At 41.1% G+C, this 21,453-nt stretch overlaps 1 protein-coding gene across 1 annotated transcript in view; it reads right to left on the bottom strand.

The window, feature by feature from the left end:
* Positions 1 to 5,010: 5,010 nt before the first annotated feature.
* PELI2 (pellino E3 ubiquitin protein ligase family member 2) overlaps positions 5,011 to 21,453 on the bottom strand; it is a 199,497-nt gene continuing 183,054 nt past the window's right edge. The window contains exons 5-6 of the mRNA XM_043556233.1: positions 17,221 to 17,409; positions 5,011 to 9,691 (exon numbers count right to left, since the gene is read on the bottom strand). Of these exons, the coding sequence (XP_043412168.1) occupies positions 9,125 to 9,691; positions 17,221 to 17,409 (756 nt within the window). The 3' untranslated portion in view covers positions 5,011 to 9,124. The remainder of the gene's footprint in view (positions 9,692 to 17,220; positions 17,410 to 21,453) is intronic.

Here is a 21,453-nt window from a genome sequence, read left to right as displayed (position 1 = left end):
TGTGTCATTCAAAGCCATGGTTTCTTGTTGATTTTCTGTTTAGATGATCTTTCTGTTGTTGTGTGAGGTGTTGAAGTCCCCTACTATTATGGTATTACTATCAATGAGTTTCTTTATGTTTGTGATTGATTTATATATTTGGGTTCTCTCACATTTAGAGCATACATGTTTATAATTGTTAGATCTTGGTGGATAGACCCCTTAATTATGATATAATGTGTTCTTCATCTCTTGTTATAGTCTTTATTTTAAAGTATAGATTGTCTGATAGAAGTATGGCTACTCTGGCTTTCTTTTGTTGACCATTAGCATGATAGATGGTTCTCCATCTGCTTATTTTCTATCCGAAGGTGTCTTTAGGTCTAAAATGGGTCTCTTGTAAACAGCATATAGATGGATCTTGTTTTCTTATCCATTCTGTTACCCTAGGTCTTTTGATTGGAGCATTGAGTCCATTGACGTTTAGAATGAGTACTGAAAGATATGAATTTATTGCCATTATGTTGCCTGTAGAATTGGAGTTTGTAGTGTTCTCTGGTCCTTTATATTCTTTGTTGCTTTTGGTCTTTTGGTCTTTTTTTTTTTTTTTCCTCCTCTTTTGTCTCCTCAAAGAGTCCCCCTTAAAATTTCTTGCAGGGCTGGTTTAGTGGTCACAAACTCCTTTAATTTTTGTTTTTCTGGGAAACTTTTTATTTCTCCTTCTATTTTGAATGACAGACTTGCTGGATAAAGAATTCTTGGCTGCATATTTTTTCCAATTCAGCACCTTGAATATATCCTGCTGCTCCTTTCTGACCTGCCAAGTTCCTGTGGATAGGTCTGCTGCAAACCTGATCTGTCTTCCCTTGTAGGTTAAGGACTGTTTATCCCTTGCTGCTTTTATGATTCTTTCCTTGCCTGAGGATTTTGTGAATTTGACTATGATATGCTTTATTGATGGTTGGTTTTTGTTGAATCTAACGGGAGTCCTCTGTACTTCCTGGACTTTGATGTCTGTGTTTTTCCCCAATTTAGGAAAGTTTTCTGCTATGATTTGCTCACATAACCCTTCTACCCCTTTTTCTCTCTCTTCATCGTCTGGGACCCCTATGATTCTGATGTTATTCCTTTTTAATGAGTCACTGATTTCTCTAATTGTGCTCTTTTGCTTTAGTCTTCCTCCTTTTTTTCTGCACATTATTCTCCATAGGTTTGTCCTCTATATCACTGATCTGCTGCTCTGCTTCATCCATCATTGCTGCCATGGCATCTATTCGAGATTGCAGCTCAGTTATAACTTTTTTTTATTTCATCCTGACTAGCTTTGACTTCTATCTCTGCAGAAAGGGATTCTAATCTATTTCAACCATAGCTGGTAGTACTATCGTGACTCTAAATTCTGGTTCAGACATCTTGTTTGTATCTGTGTAGATTCATTTCTTCCTGTTCTTTCTAAAATTAAAGACAACACACACACACACGCAAATCAAATAAAGGCTTCTAGATCCTAAGTGTGTTTTGGTCTGGTTGTTGAAAGGAACTTGATTAGAGAAAAAAGGGAAAGATAAGAAAAGAAAAAAACATTTGAAAAGTTGGAAAGATGAATACAATGAAATGAAATGAAGTAGAATTTGAAAAAAATTACAAAATATAGTGGAAAAATATTTTAATAAAAATGGAAAATTTTTCTTTTTGTATTCAATAAGAAAAAAAAATTGAATAGATGGACCAGTGAACAGACTGACATATGATTTAAATTACATCAGGTTACCCTAGAAGTCAAACTATGAAGCACTTTTTTAATCCATAAACTAAGCCGGCAGAGAGACTGCGGTGTTCCTGAAGAGTGAGGTTGGCCCAGTTGGGCGGGGCTTAGTGTAACTGCTCCATCCTCCGCTGGATGGCACTGCTTAGCTTACTGGGGTGGATTGTTGTGGCACCTGTAGGTGTGTACGCACATGCACAGGAGGGGTGAAAATGGCATCACCCACCTACCCGGTCTCTAGTATCAGAACTCTATGTTCTCTCTGACCAGCAATTGTGCACCCCTGCCTTGTCTCCAGCTTCCATCCACTCCCTGCTTTTACACTGTTTGTGACCAAGCCATCAGGCTGCCAGGGGGTACCGCCCTCCTAAGTTTTATCTCAAATGCAGTTGTGTTTCCCAACCCCTCACTCCTGAGTGACTGGGGCTTTGACCCATTCTGACCCTCTGGGGGAGGGTCTCACTGAGCAATGTCCGGGTGCCTGCCTGCCCCCAGGAATGTTCGGGAGACTCTGTTTCTGGCAATGCCCAGATACTGTGGCTGGGTGCCAGCCCACCCCAGAAAAAGTTCACATAATTGTGTAGCAGCAGTATCTCAGGATTATGGAAAATCATAACACACATCTGGCATTAAGCTTCTCCCTAAACGTTCTTGTTCCAGCACCAGCGAATGTGGTTGTCTGGGGTCCACTGGGACCTTTGCTTGTGGGGTGGCCTCACAGTCTCTAACAAATGTCCTCCCAGAAGGTGAACCACCTCTCCCCTTGTGAGCCGAGCACTCCTCAGACCTTGCTCTTTGCTCCTTGCGGTTCACCCTTCCCACCTGGGAACCTCCAGGTATCGAGCTGCAGAGTTTGACTCTGCCCTCAACCTGTTTATAGAGTCTTAATGGAATTTAAACACTTTTCTTTCTCCTTTTTGTTCAGTCCCTTATGTCCTCTTTTTCTCTCCAGCTGCTTTCGGGCGGGAGGGAGTGGATGCTTTCTTGTACTCCATCCTCTCTCCTCAAGCAAAAATAGCTCCTTGCCTTCTACAGCTTCTCTCTCCCCCAGTTCACGTCTCTATGCTATGTATGTACCTGCCGAGTTCTGTGGTTCAGGTTGAGCAGATTGTTGTTTAATCCTCAAATCACTTTTCTAGGTGTGGATGGTTTAGTGATGATCTTCAGGGATGAGAGATGCAAAAAAATAACCCAAAAAACCCAAAAAAACAAAAAGACTTCTATGCTGTTCTGCCATCTTGTCCTGGGAGCAAATTCACTTAAATACTTTTTAAAGTGGATTTTGAGGCCTCAGCATAATATTCCATTCTATTCTTTCAGAAATACCATTCTATTTTTTCATCCTAATTGCAAAAAATGGCAGTCAATCCTTAAGAATATAAAGTTCTCTAATAATCTTCTTAGTGGGTTTCTATGTTCTCTTTAGCTAATGGCAAGTGGAAGTATGATAGGAGCAAGCTGTGTTTTAAGACTTTGGAAAACATCTCAAGCTAGGCATTGGATGATCCTGAATTTCTTTATGTGAAGCACTAAGGTTATAGTGCTGTATTTAAATTTTAGGGTGCAATTTTTTCCATGATCTAGCATCTCTGAACTTCGTCTTTTTAAAAAAATCAGTTTTGAGATAGAATTCAGGCATTGAAAGTCACCCTCTCAAAGTATAAAATTTGTTTTTAGTATATACAGAGTTGTGCAACCATCACTGCTATGTAAGTTTAGAACATTTTCATGTAATCATGAAAGTAATAGTCCCTCCTTAACTCTTCTCTCCTCTGTGTCTGTCCACTATTAATCTACTGTCTCTGTGAATTTGCCTATTTTCTGACCTACAATATGTGGTCTTTTGTGTCTGGTTTCTTTCACTTGGCATGTTTTCAAAGTTCATATTAGTACTTAATTTTTATAGCTAAATATAGCTATAAACACTGGGTGTTTCTACTTATTGATTACTATGAATAAGGATGCTACATATTCACGTACAAGTATGTGTGTGAACATGTCTTCAGGTGTTGGGTACATATCTAAGGAGTCACCTGGCAATTGTATATTTTACCTTCTGAGGAACTGAATTGCCATACTGTTTGTTTTAAAGCGGCTGTATGTACTATTCTGCAATCCCCCCAAAAGTGTATGAAGGTTTCAATTTTCCAACACATTGCCAACACTTGTTTTGGTTTAGCCATTATAGTATAAAGTGGTAGCTCATGATTTTAATTTGCGTTTCTCTGATGCCGGGAATCTTATGCACTTATTGGTTATTTCTAGATCATCTTTGGTCAACAGATTAGACATTTTTCCATTTTTTACTGGGTTCTTTTTATTGATGAGTTCTTCACAATCTGGATACAAGGCTTATGATTTTCAAGTTACTTTCTATTTTTCTGGGTTTTTTTACTTGACAGTCCTTTGGTGTATAAAACATTTGAATTTGTTTCAATGTGGAATTTAAGAAACTAAAACATGAACACGGGAAAAATAAAACATTTTAAAGCCCAATTTATGGTGTTGTGTTTTTTTGGGGTCTTAAATCACTGACTAATCTAAGGTCATAAAGTTTTACTGTTTTCTTCTAAGAATTCCATAGTTTTAACACTCGGATCCATTTTGAGTTAATTTTTTGTGTATTGTGTGAGGTAGGGATCTAATGTCATCCTTTTGTATGTGGCTATCTAGTTATGCCAACTCCATTTGTTGAATACTTTTAGCACCCTTGTCAAATGGGATGTATCTACCTCAATTGCAAGAGGTTATAGAAAAACAGCCAATTTTCTAATTCATGGAACTTAAATGTTCCAATATTTTAACTCCTGACATAAAAGCCCATGTAAATGTGCATTTACTTTTGGGAAATGAAAAATCCATTTCCCTCAAAAATACTAAGACCCCTTAAATATCAGTGTGATGAGAAACTATCAAATACTATATCTTCTAATGAAAGACCTATTACTTTAAGGCTTGAAGGTTTACCCATAATCTTTACATTATTAAATGAAGACGGTCACAAAAGTAGCAATATGACAATGAACATGAAGGAAATTAAATTCTCCTGGAAGTTAGATTTAAGTACTGATAGAATTTTTAAAGAAAAAGCATGGGTTTTCAAAATCCAACTTAAATAATGTATTGTGTGGAACATAATACAATAAGCTCAACTATATGGGATCAACTTGGAAGTTTGAGAAATGCAAAAATCAAGTCTACTTTTGTATCTTTGTAGCTGTCTGGGGTTCATCAGGACATTTGATACAGAGTCTGAAGACAACAACTCACAAACATAATGAGATCCGTTTAATAATTTTTGAAGATTTTTCCTGTAAAATGGCTTGTATTTCCACAGGTTACAATAGTGAAGAAATAAACTTTTCAATTTGACATGAAATATAAAAGAACAGTTTTACAAATATATCCATAAAATTTAACTGCTTGTAACACTATACATGGTAAATAGGACCACCCCTTAACTTCTAGACTATCTAATACAGAGAAATGATCTGTCATCTCACCTAAAAAGAAATAATTTCCCTTTCATCAAGTTTACTTTTGTTTAGAAACGGTTAAGTAGGACTGGAAAAATATTTGCTTTTTCCTATCTTCCTCTAGGGCTTTTTCATGAAGGTGAAAACTTGAGAGGATATAAATTTTACTTAAAAAGAAATACTGAACCTTCTTTGTTTTACTAGTTTTGTAATGTTTACATTGTTAAAAAAAAAAAAATCCTGGAGTTGTCTCCTTGGCCTTGGGGTCCTAAAGAAATGATAACAGAGCTGTGTTCTATTTTCAGCCCTGGAAGAGGAACGTCATCCCCTCAGCCCATGAAGGCTAAACTAGGGGCCTATAAGATCACCTGCCAAGGGAACGGAGCTGGATCTGGCTTAAAATCAAGGTTGTGTGGTTTGCCTATCAGAAATTCCACTCTTGCAAGGCAAAACTGCCTGAAGCTCACTAGATCGTAGTCAGCATGAACAATGCTGAAATCGCACCTCCTTTCACACAAATCCAAAGCACAGAATAGCTTTTAAAAAGTTGATCAAAATCACAGAACTGCAGCTAACAATTCTTCAACCTAGGAGAAAATTCAGGAGAAAACACACTCCCTTTAAACTTTCAAAAGTGCCCAAATAACAATACTGAGCTCTCCCAAAAGGGGTTTGAAGTTTCATGTCAGCAAAAATGAAATAAAGCATGGAAGCTTGATGAAGAAGAGTTCTCGACTTTCCTAATACAGTATATGTAATAACTTAAGGTTTCCCTATTGACACTGGAAATAAATTCTAATACAATCATGCATATGCCAGGTCCTGGCATACTTCTGCATCCAGATTCATTAGTCTCCTTAATGGAGCCCATCATTTTTCCAATGGCTTTCTCCTTTCTTTAAACCCTAACCCTGAAATTCTATAACCAGTTACGTCACGTGGCTTCCCTGAGGCACAAAGGTACCAAACTCTATAATTAACTATTGAGGAATGGTAAATATGCTCTCTATATAAAAAGATTTTAATTCTTTTGGGCCACAGTGGGGGGAAAAGAAAAACCCAGAAAGTTTAATACTTACTCTGCAGTGTGAACTGTAGCCCTTTTTGCAAAAAAAAAAAAAAAAAAAACCCAAATACGGAAATGTTGAGTTGCAGCATGCATGACCTGACAGCACCAATTATTAATAAAAAGATTCAACTAGAAAAATATTCAGGGTTGTATCCCATCCATTTTATTTTAAATAGTAAACTGACAACTGAAGAAATTTACTATGGGAATACATCACCGGGGCTTCACTTCTAGTGACCTATTCACAAAAGGCATTTTGATCAGGTCAAGATCAGGATAATTCCTAGGTGTACAGCTGGGGGAGCAGGGCTCGCTCCTCAAGCAGGCAAGCAAAACAAAAACAGAAGTCATCTCTGCGAAGTTACTTTTTCTGAACTATATTACTCTACTTTGGCGAGCTAGACTTGTATATTCTCACAAACTAAATTGCTCTCATGTCTGGAACAAACTCCTTAGTCCAAGTTATAAGCGAATCTTGCTGGAAGTGGCCAAGCTGAACCTGGCTTCTTTTCCCAGACTTGCCACCTCTCTGCGGTTCCTTAGGCAGAATGGGAGGGGATCTCACTGGGAAGTCAAAGAGGAAGGTGTGAAGAGAGAGTATGTTTCCTGTTAGCCCTTGCAAGAGCTTGGGATTTATTAGCCAAAATTTGACTTCTACTTAGGTATCTCCATTTACTAAAAGTCAAAAGGAACTTTTCACGTTGGAAGATTATCTGGGGGCATGTGTTACACATAAAACTGCTAGACCCTGAACTGTTGTAGTCCTCGAAACAGAAGATTACAGCAGATTGTAACTTTCCGGAAATGTTTTTGATAGGAAAAATCCAGCCCTTCTAGATGCAAGGCCATTTACTTTACAAGATGCTTTTAGGGTATCCAGGCTCCTCAAACCACTTTCTAGCCAGAGAGCAAGAAAAGGGACTGTTGCCTCCTTTATCATTTTGTGGAGCCCAAAGAAGCACAAATTAAAGAGACTCTAAGAGAAAGTTAGTCATTGGAGTCTGAGGCTAAAGAAAAAGGCATGTGACACACGAATCTAGGCAATTCCAGCTGTCTGGAGATAGTTTATGACTTACCCTATCAGTAAGAGGACTGTTGTTGGATTTTTGCATCACTTAAAAATTACCAAAAATGTCTCCTCCCACACAATCACCTCCATTGAAAAGTAAAGCTTTTTTAAAACTGAGCAGCTGAACTTTTTAGATACTAGGTCAAATTACGCGGTAGCAATCAACAGTAATCCCTTTAAGGAAAAAGACATCCAAAATGTGTTAGAACAATTGAAAACAGGGCAACATATTTACCAGGAGGCAAAAGATGGAAAGACGGTCAAGTGTAAATGCAGTCTATTAGAAGCCTATAAATTCTATAACTTTAGAAAGGTTAAAATGTAGCATGAATCTGCAATGGTCAATTTTAGAGGATGTTAGTATAAATAAATACTTGCTCTGTGCGGCAGGAATCTACTTCACGTCAGCCAGCTGTGGCAATCCGTCGCCTGTCCTCAAGAACCTTTACGTTCTGGTAGCAGGGATACCGTAGGTACTGAGGACAGAGAATGAGTATCTGAGAATTATTCAAAATGAAATGGAGCTAACAGAAGGGTTGGTGGTGCTCATGTGAAATTCTGATTTAATTATTCCTCAGTAAACACTCATTTGCTCTCTTGAAATCTGGAATTCCAAATTATCCCTGCAGATGTACTGCTTGGTGTTGTATATATCTAATGATCACATTTAAATTTGGTTTGATTTGCAAACATTTTCAAAACTTACAGGGCTCCATAAGCTGCAAGAGAAGGTGACAGATGGCAGTGAGGGAGTGAACAAAAGCCACTGAATCGTGGTGATACGTTGCTTTTAGGCTCTCAGAAGTTTGGCCTTTTTAAGGAAGGAAAAAAAAAGAAACACCTTAGGAAACCCCAACAAGTGGTTTTAAAAAGTAAAATCTTATTTTTAATCACTCATAAATCTTGAGCAATTCAGTAAGCAAAGGAACTTGATGGTATAGTACCCAGGCCATGCTGACTGCTGCAATTAATAATCACCCTTAGTTAATGAATTTTTAAGAGTTGCTGCATTTTAATCAACCCAACGGTTGTGGCCATACAATCAGGGACAGACCATCTTAAACAGAAGCAACAAAAGGCAGACTAAAAAGTTACGGAAATGTCTTTGAAATGCCAAGGTATTTGATGACTGAGTAGATAAAGTCATCGAATTCCACCCAACTAAAAACAAAAACACACGACAGTATATGAATATTCTTTTCCCAAAAAAAGAAAAATCTGAAAACCCCGGATTTCAAAACCACCACCTGTGCCTAACATCTCCCCACCACCACCGCCGCCACCGCAGTGGGAGCTGGTCAGATTCTAGCCTGTATCAAGTACTCCCAGGCCCTGCATGTCTTTCCATTCACACCTACACCACGCAGCATGGAAGGTCGCCCATTTAGAGCCAACTTCTGAATAAATTTCTTCTACATTTGTAAAATAGGATTTTAAAGTCTCATCCAAGTTTACAAAGGAAAACATTGTTTGAAAACCCAAGGTTCAAATAAAAGCATGGCATTTTAAATCCAATTATGACAAAGATTATGGTTTCATCAAGCAGGCTTCAATGACGATGCCGCTTTTTTGAGCATGCAACACACCCGATGCCTTAAATTCCTGGCATGTCTCGTCACCATGTCCCCCCCTTCCCCCCCCACCAGCCTCAGCCCCCCCCCCCCCCTCCCCTTAATAAACAGCATTATAAAAAGGTAAAATCTAGAGTTAGTGGCAAAATCTTCACAGTAACTTGTTAATAAAGTCGTAGATGGCTGTCAAGGGCATCAGTCAACTGGACCTTGGAAAATTAATTTGATGCAGTTCTGTTCCCCAACCAGCTGGGTAGCACAGAAAGGGCAGGCAGCGTGAAATGCGTGAGTTCCATGAGGCAACGGAATCTGAGACCAGTATTTCGCAGACTTTTCTGAGCACACGTGTCCACAAGGGGTGAAAGCATGAGTTGGTGGTCCTGCGTCTACATAAAACCCTGCCTCGCAGCCGAGCCAGAGAGGCACGTAGGGGCCCACAGTCCTGCACATGGGACACTCTCTCTCATTGGCCTCCGTGTCGCTCCGGTGGCCCCAGTTGTGGTACCCGTGCACGTGGCCGCAGCTGAGGTATGCCCAGGGCTGCTTCTCCTCCACCACCTCCTTCCTGTTGATGCTGGGGAAGGCCAAGGTGTTGAGTCCCACGGGACACTGTGGCCGGGCGGCATTGATCTCCTGCCGGAGCGCCTCGATGTGTTTCTGCGTTGGAGTATGGAAAAGGCCGTCTGCTGTTCTCCAGAGAAGGGTGGCCCCGCACAGGTCAATGAGGGAGCCGTCCTGCAGGACGTTGGTCTCACTCTCCACCTAGAACAAGTTTGACATACATGCCTTTTAAAAGCAAAATTCAGCAAATCACGCCAACGTTCTTTTGCTCTCAAGATAGAAATCATCTTTCAAGGAAACACAGGCAGGCAGCTTACCCCCTGCCTCCCTGAACAACAAGACTGGGGGTGGGGGGTGGGGTGGGTAACCCCTTCCTGGAGCTGGTTTCCTCACTGGAACACTGGATGGAACACGGATCTGCCATACTCACAAAGCCCTAAAGAGCACACATACACCCAGCTTTACATGTTCAATTACTGTACTGTGGTTATTTAACGAACATCACAAATCTTATAGAGGAAAAGTGAAACTCTAAGTAACACTGTTCTTCCTTGATCTCACACAGGACAGGAGATGTCCTACCAGTCCATGCAGTATTGACTGTGAAGATTTGCTGTGACCAGAAGTGATCCAGAAGATGCTTGTGGGCCCTGCGATAATGACCGCAGTGGTCCGGACACTGCCTGGTCACCCTCAGCTTCATACAACCTACTGCCTGTCCTGCATTGCTATGGTTTCGAGAAGCATTCGCCGTTAGCCTTCATTAAAAAAAAAAAAAAAAAGTTTTAAATGTTTATTTTTGCGAGAGAGTATACAAGTGGGGAACGGGCAAAGAGGGAGGGGGCTCTGCACTGACAGCAGGGAACCCCATGCGGGGCTTGAACTCATGAACTGTGTGATCATGACCTGAGCTGCTCAACTGACTGAGCCACCCAGGTGCCCCTAGGTTTCGACTTTAAAATGGAATGCTAGGCACCTGACGAGAAGTGGCAGACACAGCGGGCGGGAGCCCAACCAGTGCCATCCACGTGCCTGCTGTGCTCTGAGCCCCGTGGGTAATAAAGCTTCTCTCCCGTCCTGAAGACAGGTCTTTAGTGGTGGGAGGCAGACACGCTAGAGCCAGGAGCCAGCGAAGGTCAGTACAGCGCTGAAATTGTCGTGCGAGGCCACCTCAGCACACAGGCTAAGAGTGTGGCCTTTGCAGCGCATGGCCTTGGGCTGCACCTTGGCTCGGTCACGCACTAGCTCCAACCTGGGGCGGTGACTTCAGCAGCCTGTGCCTAGGTTGCCCCTTCCGTAAAACTGGACAAGGGGATCTTGAGGGTTGAAACAGACCAAGTTCTGAGAACTGGCATGCAGGAAGCACTGTGTACACGTTTGCTACTTTCGCTTTGATGACAGAGGGTCAGAAAGGCTTTTTGAAAAGGGTTTGCCTGGCGCGGAGATTTGAAAAAGTTGCCAGGACCCAGTGGGTGGGCTAGAAGACTCTCCAGAAAGTGGCATGCAAAGGCTCAGCAGCACGGCACGAGGGGGCAGCAGTTTATTCCACAGGCGACCGAGCCCGGCTGGACGAGAGCCTCAGGCTGGCCTCCCGTGCCTGGAGGGCATCAACACAGAGTTTTAAGCGGCTATAAAAGAACAGATCTGCCTTTCCCAAAGGTCACTTCCAGAAGTGTGGAGGATGGGTTGGATGGGTTAAGAACACCGTGGGAGTTCTCTCTCTGGGCCGAGGGGATGGGTGCACCTCAACAAAGACAATCCGTGGCAACAGCCCAGGCAGAGATACTGAATACTGAGGACTTAGCTCCTGGATTAAGAAAGACACGCTTCTGGATCTGGCTTTATTGTCTGCATGGGAGGAGGCTTTCCGGGCACAGGGAATCTAGGAGAAATGGCAGATTTGGGGGAAAGGACAGAAATTCAGTTTTGGGTGTGCAGAAGCAGAGTGTCGTGTGGGGGCGATACACAGGAGGCTTGCGTGACTGAAGAGCTGGCTTAGAGAAGCCGGTCCGGGACTTACCGGCATTGGGGTAAAGCCCCGGGAAGTGGACAAGACTGCCCAGGCAGGGTCTCAGGGAGGGCAGAGTGGCCCAGGGACAGAACCAGGGCCACCCCCATGCAAGGCAGGGGCAAAGAGCCGTGAGAAGGGCAGGCAGAGAAACTGTTTGTCATTCTCTGACTCAAAAGTTTTCGCTGGCTCTTCTCTGCCCTCGGGATCAAGCCCAAACTGAACACATATATTTATAAAAAACCTAGGAATAAACCTAACCAAAGATGTAAAAGATCTGTACGCTGAAAACTATACAAAACTTATGAAGGAAGTTGAGGAAGACACAAAGAAATAAAAAAAACATTCCATGCTCATGGATTGGAAGAATTAGTATTGTTAAAATGTCAATACTACCCAAAGCAAACTACACATTCAATGAAATCCCAATCAGAATTGCACCAACATTCTTCTCAAAGCTAGAACAAAGCTAAGATTTGTATGGAACCACAAAAGACCCTGAATGGCCAAAGTTATGTTGAAAAAGAAAACCAAAGTGGAAGGCATCATGATCCTGGACTTTAGCCTCTACTACAAAGCTGTAATCATCAAGACAGTATGGGATTGGCACAAGAACAGACACATAGACAAATGGAATAGAATAGAGAGCCCAGAATTGGACCCACAAATGTATGGCCATTTGACAAAGCAGGAAAACAATATCCAATGGAAAAAAGACAGTCTCTTTAGTAAATGGTACTGGGAGAACTGGACAGCAGTATGCAGAAGAATGAAACTGGACCACTTTCTCACACGATGCACAAAAATAAACTCAGAATGGACAAAAGACCTAAATGTGAGACAAGAGACCATCAAAACCCTAGAGGAGAAAATAGGCAATAATCTCTTTGACCTCAGCTGCAGCAATTTCTTGCTAGACATGTCTCCCAAGGCAAGTGAAACAAAAGCAAAAATGAACTACTGAGCTCTCCTCAAGACAAAAATCTTCTGCACCGCAAAGGAAACAATCAACAAAAGTAAAAAGCAACTGACAGAATGGGAGAAGATATTTGCAAATGACATACTGGATAAAGGGTTAGCATCCAAAATCTATAAAGAACTTAACCAAACTCAACATCCGAAAAACAAATAATCCAGTGAAGAAATGGGCAGAAGACTGAATAGATACTTTTCCAAAGAAGACATCCAGATGGCCAACAGATGATGAGTGATGTTGAGCATCTTTTCATGTATCAGGGAAATACAAATCAAAATCACATTGAGATACCACCTCCCATCACTCAGAGTGGCTAAAATTAACAACTCAGGACTACAGATGCTGGCGAGGGTGTGGAGAAACAGGAACCCTCTTGCACTGTTGGTGGAATACAAACTGGTGCAGCCGCTCTGGAAAACTGTGTGGAGGTTCCTCAAAACATTAAAAATAGATCCACCCTATGACCCAGCAAGCACTGCTAGGAATTTATCCAAAGATACAGGAGTGCTGATGCATAGGGGCATGTGTACCCAATGTTTATAGTAGTGTTTTCAACAATAGCCAAATTATGGAAAGAGCCCAAGTATCCATCAACTGATGAATGGATAAAGAAGATGTGGTTTGTATATACAATGGAATACTACTTGGCAACGAGAAAGAATGAAATCATGCCATTTGCAGCAACATGGATGGAACTGGAAGGTGTTATGCTAAGTAAAATAAGTCAGAGAAAGAAGACATCATATGTTTTCACTCATGTGGAACTTGAGAAACGTAACAGAAGACTATGGGGGAATGGAAGGGGGACAAATAGATTCAAACAGAGAGTGAGGCAAACCATTAAGAGACTCTTAAATACAGAGAACAGGGTGGATGGGGTATGGGGGAGGGGGGAAATGGGTGATGGACACTGAGGAGGGCACTTGTTGGGATGAGTACTGGGTATTGTATGTAAGTGATGAATCATGGGAATCTACCCCACAAACCAAGAGCACACTGTATACACTGTATGTTAGCTAATTTGACAATAAATTATGTATTTAAAAAAATTTTGCTGCAGCTCCCTCCCCCCCCCCTCACTGCCCCCCCTCCCCAGTGCTGCATGGTCCCCTCCCCTCTCACAGCCTGGCACGAGGCTCCCTTCCTGTGCTGACCACAGGTAATTCTCAGGGACATCTTATCTAAGCATGTAACCACATCTGAAAGAATAATTCTGATGTGGTTAAGACACTGAGGTTCAGTAGTGGCCACACTGGTGAACAACCCCGTCTTTCCTTCCTACGAAGCAGTTTTTGGTAAACAACATCTTATAAATTTTGAGTCCCTGGTCTTTTATTTTCCACACATTCTTGACTCCTCCAAGGATAGAATAGGTTCCTCCTGTCCCTTCTAGTACAAGACTGCGTTCATTACATACAATATGCTAATGACTGGTTGCATTGTCTGTGACCTTCTCCAGATGGGACAACTGGAGGGCAGAGCCCTGGGCATCCTGTTCACTGCTGAATTCCCAGCTCCTACCCCTGCTTTGTCAGAACAGCTACCCAACCATGGACTGCTGTGCAGTCCTGTTCCAATCTGCACTTTGCTCTCTCTGTGATCCGCTAAGGTATGGACCGGCACTATTCCAATTAAATGCACATGAAGCCAGGCACAGAGAGGTCAAGTCGTTGATTTGAGACTGCAGCACTCCTCACAGTGGCAATGAGCACCCGGATCTGTGACCGGACTTCAGAACCAGTGATGGAAGGAGGCTGCTCAAACAATAACTGTTATTTTTTGTGGGCTCTCTCTTAACTGTGAACAAAGCGTAGTTTTCTCCAGACTACAGTGTGTAGGAGGGAGCATGGTAAAGACACCCCTGGGCAGAGGCATAGGTTCATCAGATATTTGTTTCTCAAATTCCACAAAAAGAAAAAAAAGAAAAAAAAAGGCAAGGAGAAAGCCCAAGGAATCGACACTTACCTTTCAGAAGTAAGACAGTTAAAACTGATCAGTTAGCTAAGTTTAGGGTAGAAAATTCAAATCCCCACCCACTACTTACAAGCTGAGTATCAACTTTTTAAATCCCTGGTTATGTGTAAGTGGGAATGACAACACTGATCCCATGAGGTTGCTCTGAGTAATGCCTAAGAGAGACTTAATATGAAGCACTTCATAAAGCCTGCACGGAACACTAGGGTTATTTTCAGATCACCTAAAATTAGGTAAGCAAATGAACTTTGCTGAATTTACTAAATTTTACAGAGCCAATACAGTTTAATTAAATACTCTAAATATAATTTGATAGATCTATATATCTAGTAGAGATCTAGTATATATCTAGTACACTCATACTTAATAGAACAATATTAAAACTATTGATAAGACTATTGATAGAAAGTTATCAACTAGGTAAAGGAATAGGATACAGTTCAAAGCCTATTCACCTATTTATTTGGGGTGGGGGGTTAAGCTCCTGAAAGGGCATTTCCCCCCACATTTAATTGGTTGTGGTGATCAAGGACAAAGCTGGTGTGATGAGAAACCAAGGAAGTTGTTAACACGTTGGCACATTAAATGCCAAGCAGGATATTAACACAGAACCTTCTACCAGCACTAGTTCCACACTGAAAGCAGGAGGCACCTGCTACTTTTATAATGTTCTGGATTTTTCGCAGATTACTTTATTCTCCACATTTTTGTGTTCAACTGAAAATGGAGAGTACCGTCAGAGACTGTTCTCTAAATCGAATCTCTTGATAGAAACTTTACATCAATACAACAGCCACATGCACAGAAGGAGTCATAAATTGAAACATAAGCTGGAAGAATCAGTGGGTTTTCACCTCAAACTGTTCCCCTGGTTAATCAGAGGGGGTTGCAGGGGAGGATGGGTCCTTTGATCCCCACAGTGCAAAGTTAGACTGATGGAAACTCAGAAACCTTTACTGTAGGCCAAGCCAATCGTACATTATCAAACATTACAGCACAATGTTGGGCAGATCTAAGGGTCTCCTGTAGGGACTAACTTTGAAAATAGTCTAGATTTAGTACAGCTCGTGAATACAAGCTATTTTTGGAGTGGTTTCTTTTCAGTAGCACTGCCACCTTCTCTGGCACACACAGCCTGAGCTGGGTCACTGCACAATCACCAGAGTAGGCAAGAAACCCATCCTATAAATGTGCCCTTGAAGACAGATGTGCCCTACGCGGACTCTGACATACACTCTGTATTTCCTAGGGAAGCAAATGCTCTGGTGTCAAGCACCTCGGGTGAGAGCCAGGTGATGCTCCCCACAAGCTGATACCTAGTGGAGGCCTGGAGTCTAGACCCTCAGTCAGGGAGGACTGAGTTTCAGTCCCATCTGCTGCTACCTTCTAACTCTGGTAACCCTTCACAATAATTAACCTCCCTATGCCGTACTTTCCTCATCCATAAGATGGGCATGATCCCACTTCTTTGAATAAAGTTGCTCAGATGTAATGAGTTACGGTCTGTGAAATGTTAACATAGTGCCTGCCCCCAGCAACCATTTACTAACTTCTACTGTGGCCATTATAATGACTGATAACCAGTTCAGCCAACCTACTAGGTCAGTTTTTGTATAAAGTTATCCAGTGATCAGAAACAAAGTTATCTGGAAGACCTGCTTTCACATTCTGTGCCCTAGTCTCTTGAAAAGTGTTTAAACAGAGATTACTGTATTTGCTTTGGGCTCTCTTAGAAAACGCTTCTCATATTTACTCAGCCAGGATGTTCTAATACTGGGCTTTTCTGTAAAATGCAGAAGCTGTACTTGTAGCTCAGTAATGATGTAAAATAGAAAGAAAAGTAACGATTCCCTACAAACTAACATCTAGCAGAGACTAGCCAACCAGGCTAGTGAAACAGCATCCCTGCCATCTTCTTTTTCCGTTTTAGTAATACTTGGTTGTCATCTTGCTGAAAAATGCTAGATGACTCTTATGTTTTTCTAGGGAGGTGTTCTGAATCAAATATTTGTTCTCTCGTATTCTGGCTTCTACCTAACAATTAATTAAAGGCACTGGAGTAGAAAGTTTACTTAGAAACTTCCGGCACCGTGTCCCACAGGCGTGGTAAGATCAGAAACCCAAAGCTTCCCATTTAAGGGTTTAACAATTATTCTCCATAGAAGAAAGGGTTAAAAAAACCCACTGCTTTAGGTCATTTGGGATAAGTAGTGATATTTATAGGAAAATATTAACATGTCAGATCAATACCCTCTATGCATTATTTCAAGTAAAAAGTTTTATGATTTTGGTGAATTATATAGGGAACTATGTATTAATTTCTTACTATGAACTCAAAGGAAAAAAGCTAACTTAATTCTCTTTTAGTTCCAGGAAGTCTAGTAAATACTTCTGTAATTCATGATTTTCACTAGTCTTGGACAGCTCAGGATTTTTCCAAATTAGTAAAGTTTTACACTGAAAATAAGTTTATGTTTCTTTATCGAATTTAAGCAGAACTCTGTGGTGAAGCATATAACGAAAGATACGCTATTAAGGTAGGCGAGGAACAAAAAGGTAATTTTCTTCTACTATGGGAAAAGCTTAATCACTGAAGGCAATAAGCCTTTTTCCCTAGCACTTTCAGGGGCCCGTGGAATTCTCGTTTTCCTGGGTCAATGGAACACAGCCCTGGTACCCCTACAAAGGTTCTGAATTTCAGGGGAGAAAAACGACACTCCTTAGGCTGGGCTTTTGCAGTTCGGTGCATTTTCCAGAGTGAAGACCACTCACCAGCTTTCCCCTCTGCTGGGCCGACCTGGTTTCTCGCAAGGTGTACACGTCCCCACATACAGAGATCTCACGCCAGACCCCAGGCTGGGACTCCTCAGTGAAGCCCCCTCGTGGATGCATCACCAGGACGCCATTTGTAGTGAGCCCGTCCATGTGGCCATCGGGGTTTTTCCATTTTGCTGCCTTTTCCTGGAGAGCATACCACAGAACAGAAAAAGCATGCTAAGATTATGTTCAAAATGAAGGGATTCCAGAATCTTTTAAAAATATCCAGTACGGGCAGAAGGAAGGAAAGTGATGAATTTTCATTTTCTATTTAAAGCTAATAATCAGAAGGATAAAATATGCAATTATTCTGATAACATGAAAGTGCTAAAATGTATGAATGATTTATCACTGGATATACATTATATTCATCTTGGGAGCTTAAAAAAAAAAAAGGACCTGAGGCCCGGACCCTTCCCTCAGAGATTCTTTTCTACCCACTGCCCTCACGCCTGGGAGAGTCCAGGAATCTAGACACGTTCTTCAGTTCTATTTGTGCAATCCTTTCGCCTCTTATCTACCAGCACTTTACATGCAATTATTACCTGGGAAGTATACAGAAGAAAGAGGAAAAAACATACAACAATTTTAAGACTGTTAGTCTGACAAGTTGTGGCTAGTATCTCTTCATAAATATCACTGTTTGGATCCTCAAAGATGGAATGTAAAGACCACCTGATGTGATGGCAGGACCAACACTCCTGGGTGCTTGTGCCACAGTGACTTCTCTCCTCTTTCTTGGTGACAGAGATAGCTGTTGCAAACATGACTCAGGAGTAAATTCTGAGTTGGATAACCCTCTTGCCAGGGACTGAGCTCTGGCCAATGAGACATAAGTGGGTTTTTAAGAGCCTTCCTGGTAAAGGTCCTTTGTTCTAAAAAGCAAAGGGAAAACAGTCTCCCAGTGGCATGGGTCATTCCATTTTCCTTGCCCCTCAGATGTACAACTAATCAGACATCTGTAACCAAAAAAGAGCATGGCTGTACAGCATCCAGGTCACCTGAAAGAGATCAATACATCTATGCCCGGAAAGTGGGTGCATTGAAACACAGAGGAGGCAGCAGAGAGGAGCTGCTGGGGAGCCAGAAGGCAGCAAAGGCAGTGGCTGGTGGGCAGGCAGGAGGATAGTGTAACCTTTCTGAAAAAGGAGGTGGAGGGTGAAGGAGGTAAGTGGGGGTCTGCCCCATGCATGTTCTGTAGCTGGAAGGACCGAATGTTGTCTCCAAGGAAAGGCTGCAGTGAGTGGGAGAAGGGAAATAGGCAAAAAGAATTTCAGGGAAGGGTCTCCTGCTCTTTGCCCCAGGGTTCTGGCTCATGGACTTCTGGGACTCGTTTCATCCCCATCCCAAGTTGAGGATCCCCCTTCCAGGCTGTGGGCACATCAAAGCCCCAAGAGCTAAGTACACACCTTCTCCAACTCTGCGGCACCCCCATTCCTTTTCCCTTGGCGGCCACTCCCAATCTTAGGAGGAAGTCAGCTCCTACCCCCAAGAGAAAACAAAAATTTGTGCTATGGCACCACCTTCTGGGAAGTGAAAAGAAGGTTCCCAGGTACCAACTTGAACTGTTAGAACCAAAGTAAACAGAACCTTGCCTAAATAGGGTGTTCCTTACTTCCAATGTGAGGACAGAGTCACTTTTAATCAAATACCATTAAAAATCATAGTAATACAGTACTACAAAAAGAAAATGACAATTTTCCAACAAATGAACCCAAAGACATGGAATACCACAATCTAACTGATAAAGAATTCAAAACAGCTGTTATGAATAAATTTAATGAGCTACAAGAAAACTCAGGCAATACAATGACCTCAGAAATAAAATTAACAAACAGAAGGAATACTTTGCCAAAGATGCCAAAATTGTAAAAAAAGAACCAAACAAATTTTGGGCTTGAAGAACTCAATGAATGACATGAAGAATGCATTAGAATGCACTGGAAATAGAGCAGATCAGATGGAAGAGAGAATTAGCAAGTTGGAAGGCTGGAATACAGAAATGCTTCAGATGGAAGAGGAGAGAGAACTAAGATTTAAAGGAAGTGAAGAAACACTACGAAAGCTAGCAAACTCCATTACAAAAGCCCATATATGAATAATGAATTTTCTAGAAGAAGAGAGGGAGAAAAGGACAGGCAGCATATTTAAAGAAATAATTCCTGAGAACTTCCAAAAGTTGGGGAAAGAACTGGATATACATTAAGCTAACAGAACACCTTATTAACGCAAGATCTTCTCTAAGACACATTATATTAAAACCATTAAAAGTCAGTGATAAAATTAAAATTTTTAAAAATATTTATTTTTGAGAGAGACAGAGACAGAATGTGAATGGGTTAGGGTCAGAGAGAGAGGGAGACACAGAATCAGAAGCTGGCTCCAGGCTCCTCACTGTCAGCACAGAGCCTGACGTGGGGCTCGAACTCAAGAGCTGTGAGATCATAACCTGAGCTGAAGTCGGATGCTCAACTGAGCCACCCAGGTGCCCCCAACGATAAAATTTTAAAGGCAGCTGGGGGGTGGGGTGGGTAGGAAGAAAAAAAAAAAAAAGACAGTAACCTACAAAGTAATCTCCAGCAGGCTATCAAACTTCTCAGATAAAAACTGCCAGCCAAGAATATTCCACCCAGAAAAGTTATGCTTCAGACATATCTTTCCCAGACAAACAAAAGCAGAGGGCGTTCGCCACCACTAGACCTGCCTTAAAAGAAGTGTTCAAATGAGATTTTCAAGCTGGAATGAAAAGACAGAAATACACAAAACTCTGATTAAGGTGTTAGTCAGAATTATAAAACTGTAACTATTTATAGTAGTATATTAACTCCCAATTATAGCATAAAGGTTAAAGGCAAAGGACATTAAAAATACCTATAATAAATAATAAAAATAAATACAGCTACTACAACTTGGTAACCAAATCACAGCATAAAAAGAGATCATCTGTGACATCAAAAATATAAAAGGAAAAAAGTAAAAGGACAGAATCTTCACAGGCAACTGAAGATAAATTGCCATCCGCAGAAAAAGGACTGTTTTATCTGTGAGATGTTTTATGTAAACCTCATGATAACGACAAAACAAAAATTTAGAAGAGAGACACAAAACACTAAAAAAAGAGTGGGAGACTGAACGAAAAGCACCATGGAAAACCACCAAGGTATAAAGGTAGGTAGAAACAGAAGGAAAAAGAACAATGAAGAGACAAGATAACCAGCAGGCAAAAGAGAAAATGGCAGTAATAAGTACCAAACAATCACACTAAATGTATCAACATATCAACAATCACACTAAATGTAAATGTACTGACTCACCAAAAGGCATATAGTGGCAGTTGGATCTAAAAAAACCCACAAAATACAAAAAACAAAAACCTCCTGCCCTACAGGAGATTCATCTCAGCTTTAAAAAAAAAAAAATACGAAATTTATTGTCAAATTGGTTTCTATACAACACCCAGTGCTCATCCCAACAGGTGGCTTCCTCAATGCCCATCACCCACTTTCTGCTCCCTCCCACCCCCCATCAACCCTCAGTTTATTCTCAGTTTTTAAGAGTCTCCTATGGTTTGGCTCAAAATTAAAGGATGGAAGATGATATTCCAAGCAAACAGAATACAAAAGAAGGCAGCTATAGCCATACTTATATCAGACAAAATAGATTTAAAGCCAAAAAGGGTAATAAGAGACAAAGTCATTACATAATCACAAAGGGATCAGTACATCAAGAAAATATAATAATTATATGTATGTATGGAGATTATATGTATGTATGTAATGTGTGTGTGTGTATATACATACACACACACATCCCCAACATCCAAGTACCAAATTATATTAAGCAAATAATAACAAATCTAAAAGAGAAATATACAATGTAATAATTGTAGGGGACTTCAATACCTCACTATCAACAATGGATAGATTTTTCAGACAGAAAATGCAGAAGGAAACACTGGAATTAAACCACACTTTAGAACAAGGATTTGACAGACATTTACAGAACATCTTATCCCACAGAATATATTTTTCTCAGGTGCATTAGAACGGTCTCCAGGAGAGATAGGATAGGCCACAAAACAAATTTTAGCAAGTTTAAGAAGACTGGAATCATATCAACTATCCTCCCTGACTACAATGGTATGAAAGTAGAAAGTTACAATGAGAGGAAACTGAGAAGATCTACAAA

This window comes from Prionailurus bengalensis, chromosome B3 (assembly GCF_016509475.1).
Source record: "Prionailurus bengalensis isolate Pbe53 chromosome B3, Fcat_Pben_1.1_paternal_pri, whole genome shotgun sequence".
Taxonomy (NCBI): domain Eukaryota; kingdom Metazoa; phylum Chordata; class Mammalia; order Carnivora; family Felidae; genus Prionailurus; species Prionailurus bengalensis.
Note: the sequence above shows the minus strand (reverse complement) of the source record. Positions and strands in the feature narration are given on the sequence as shown.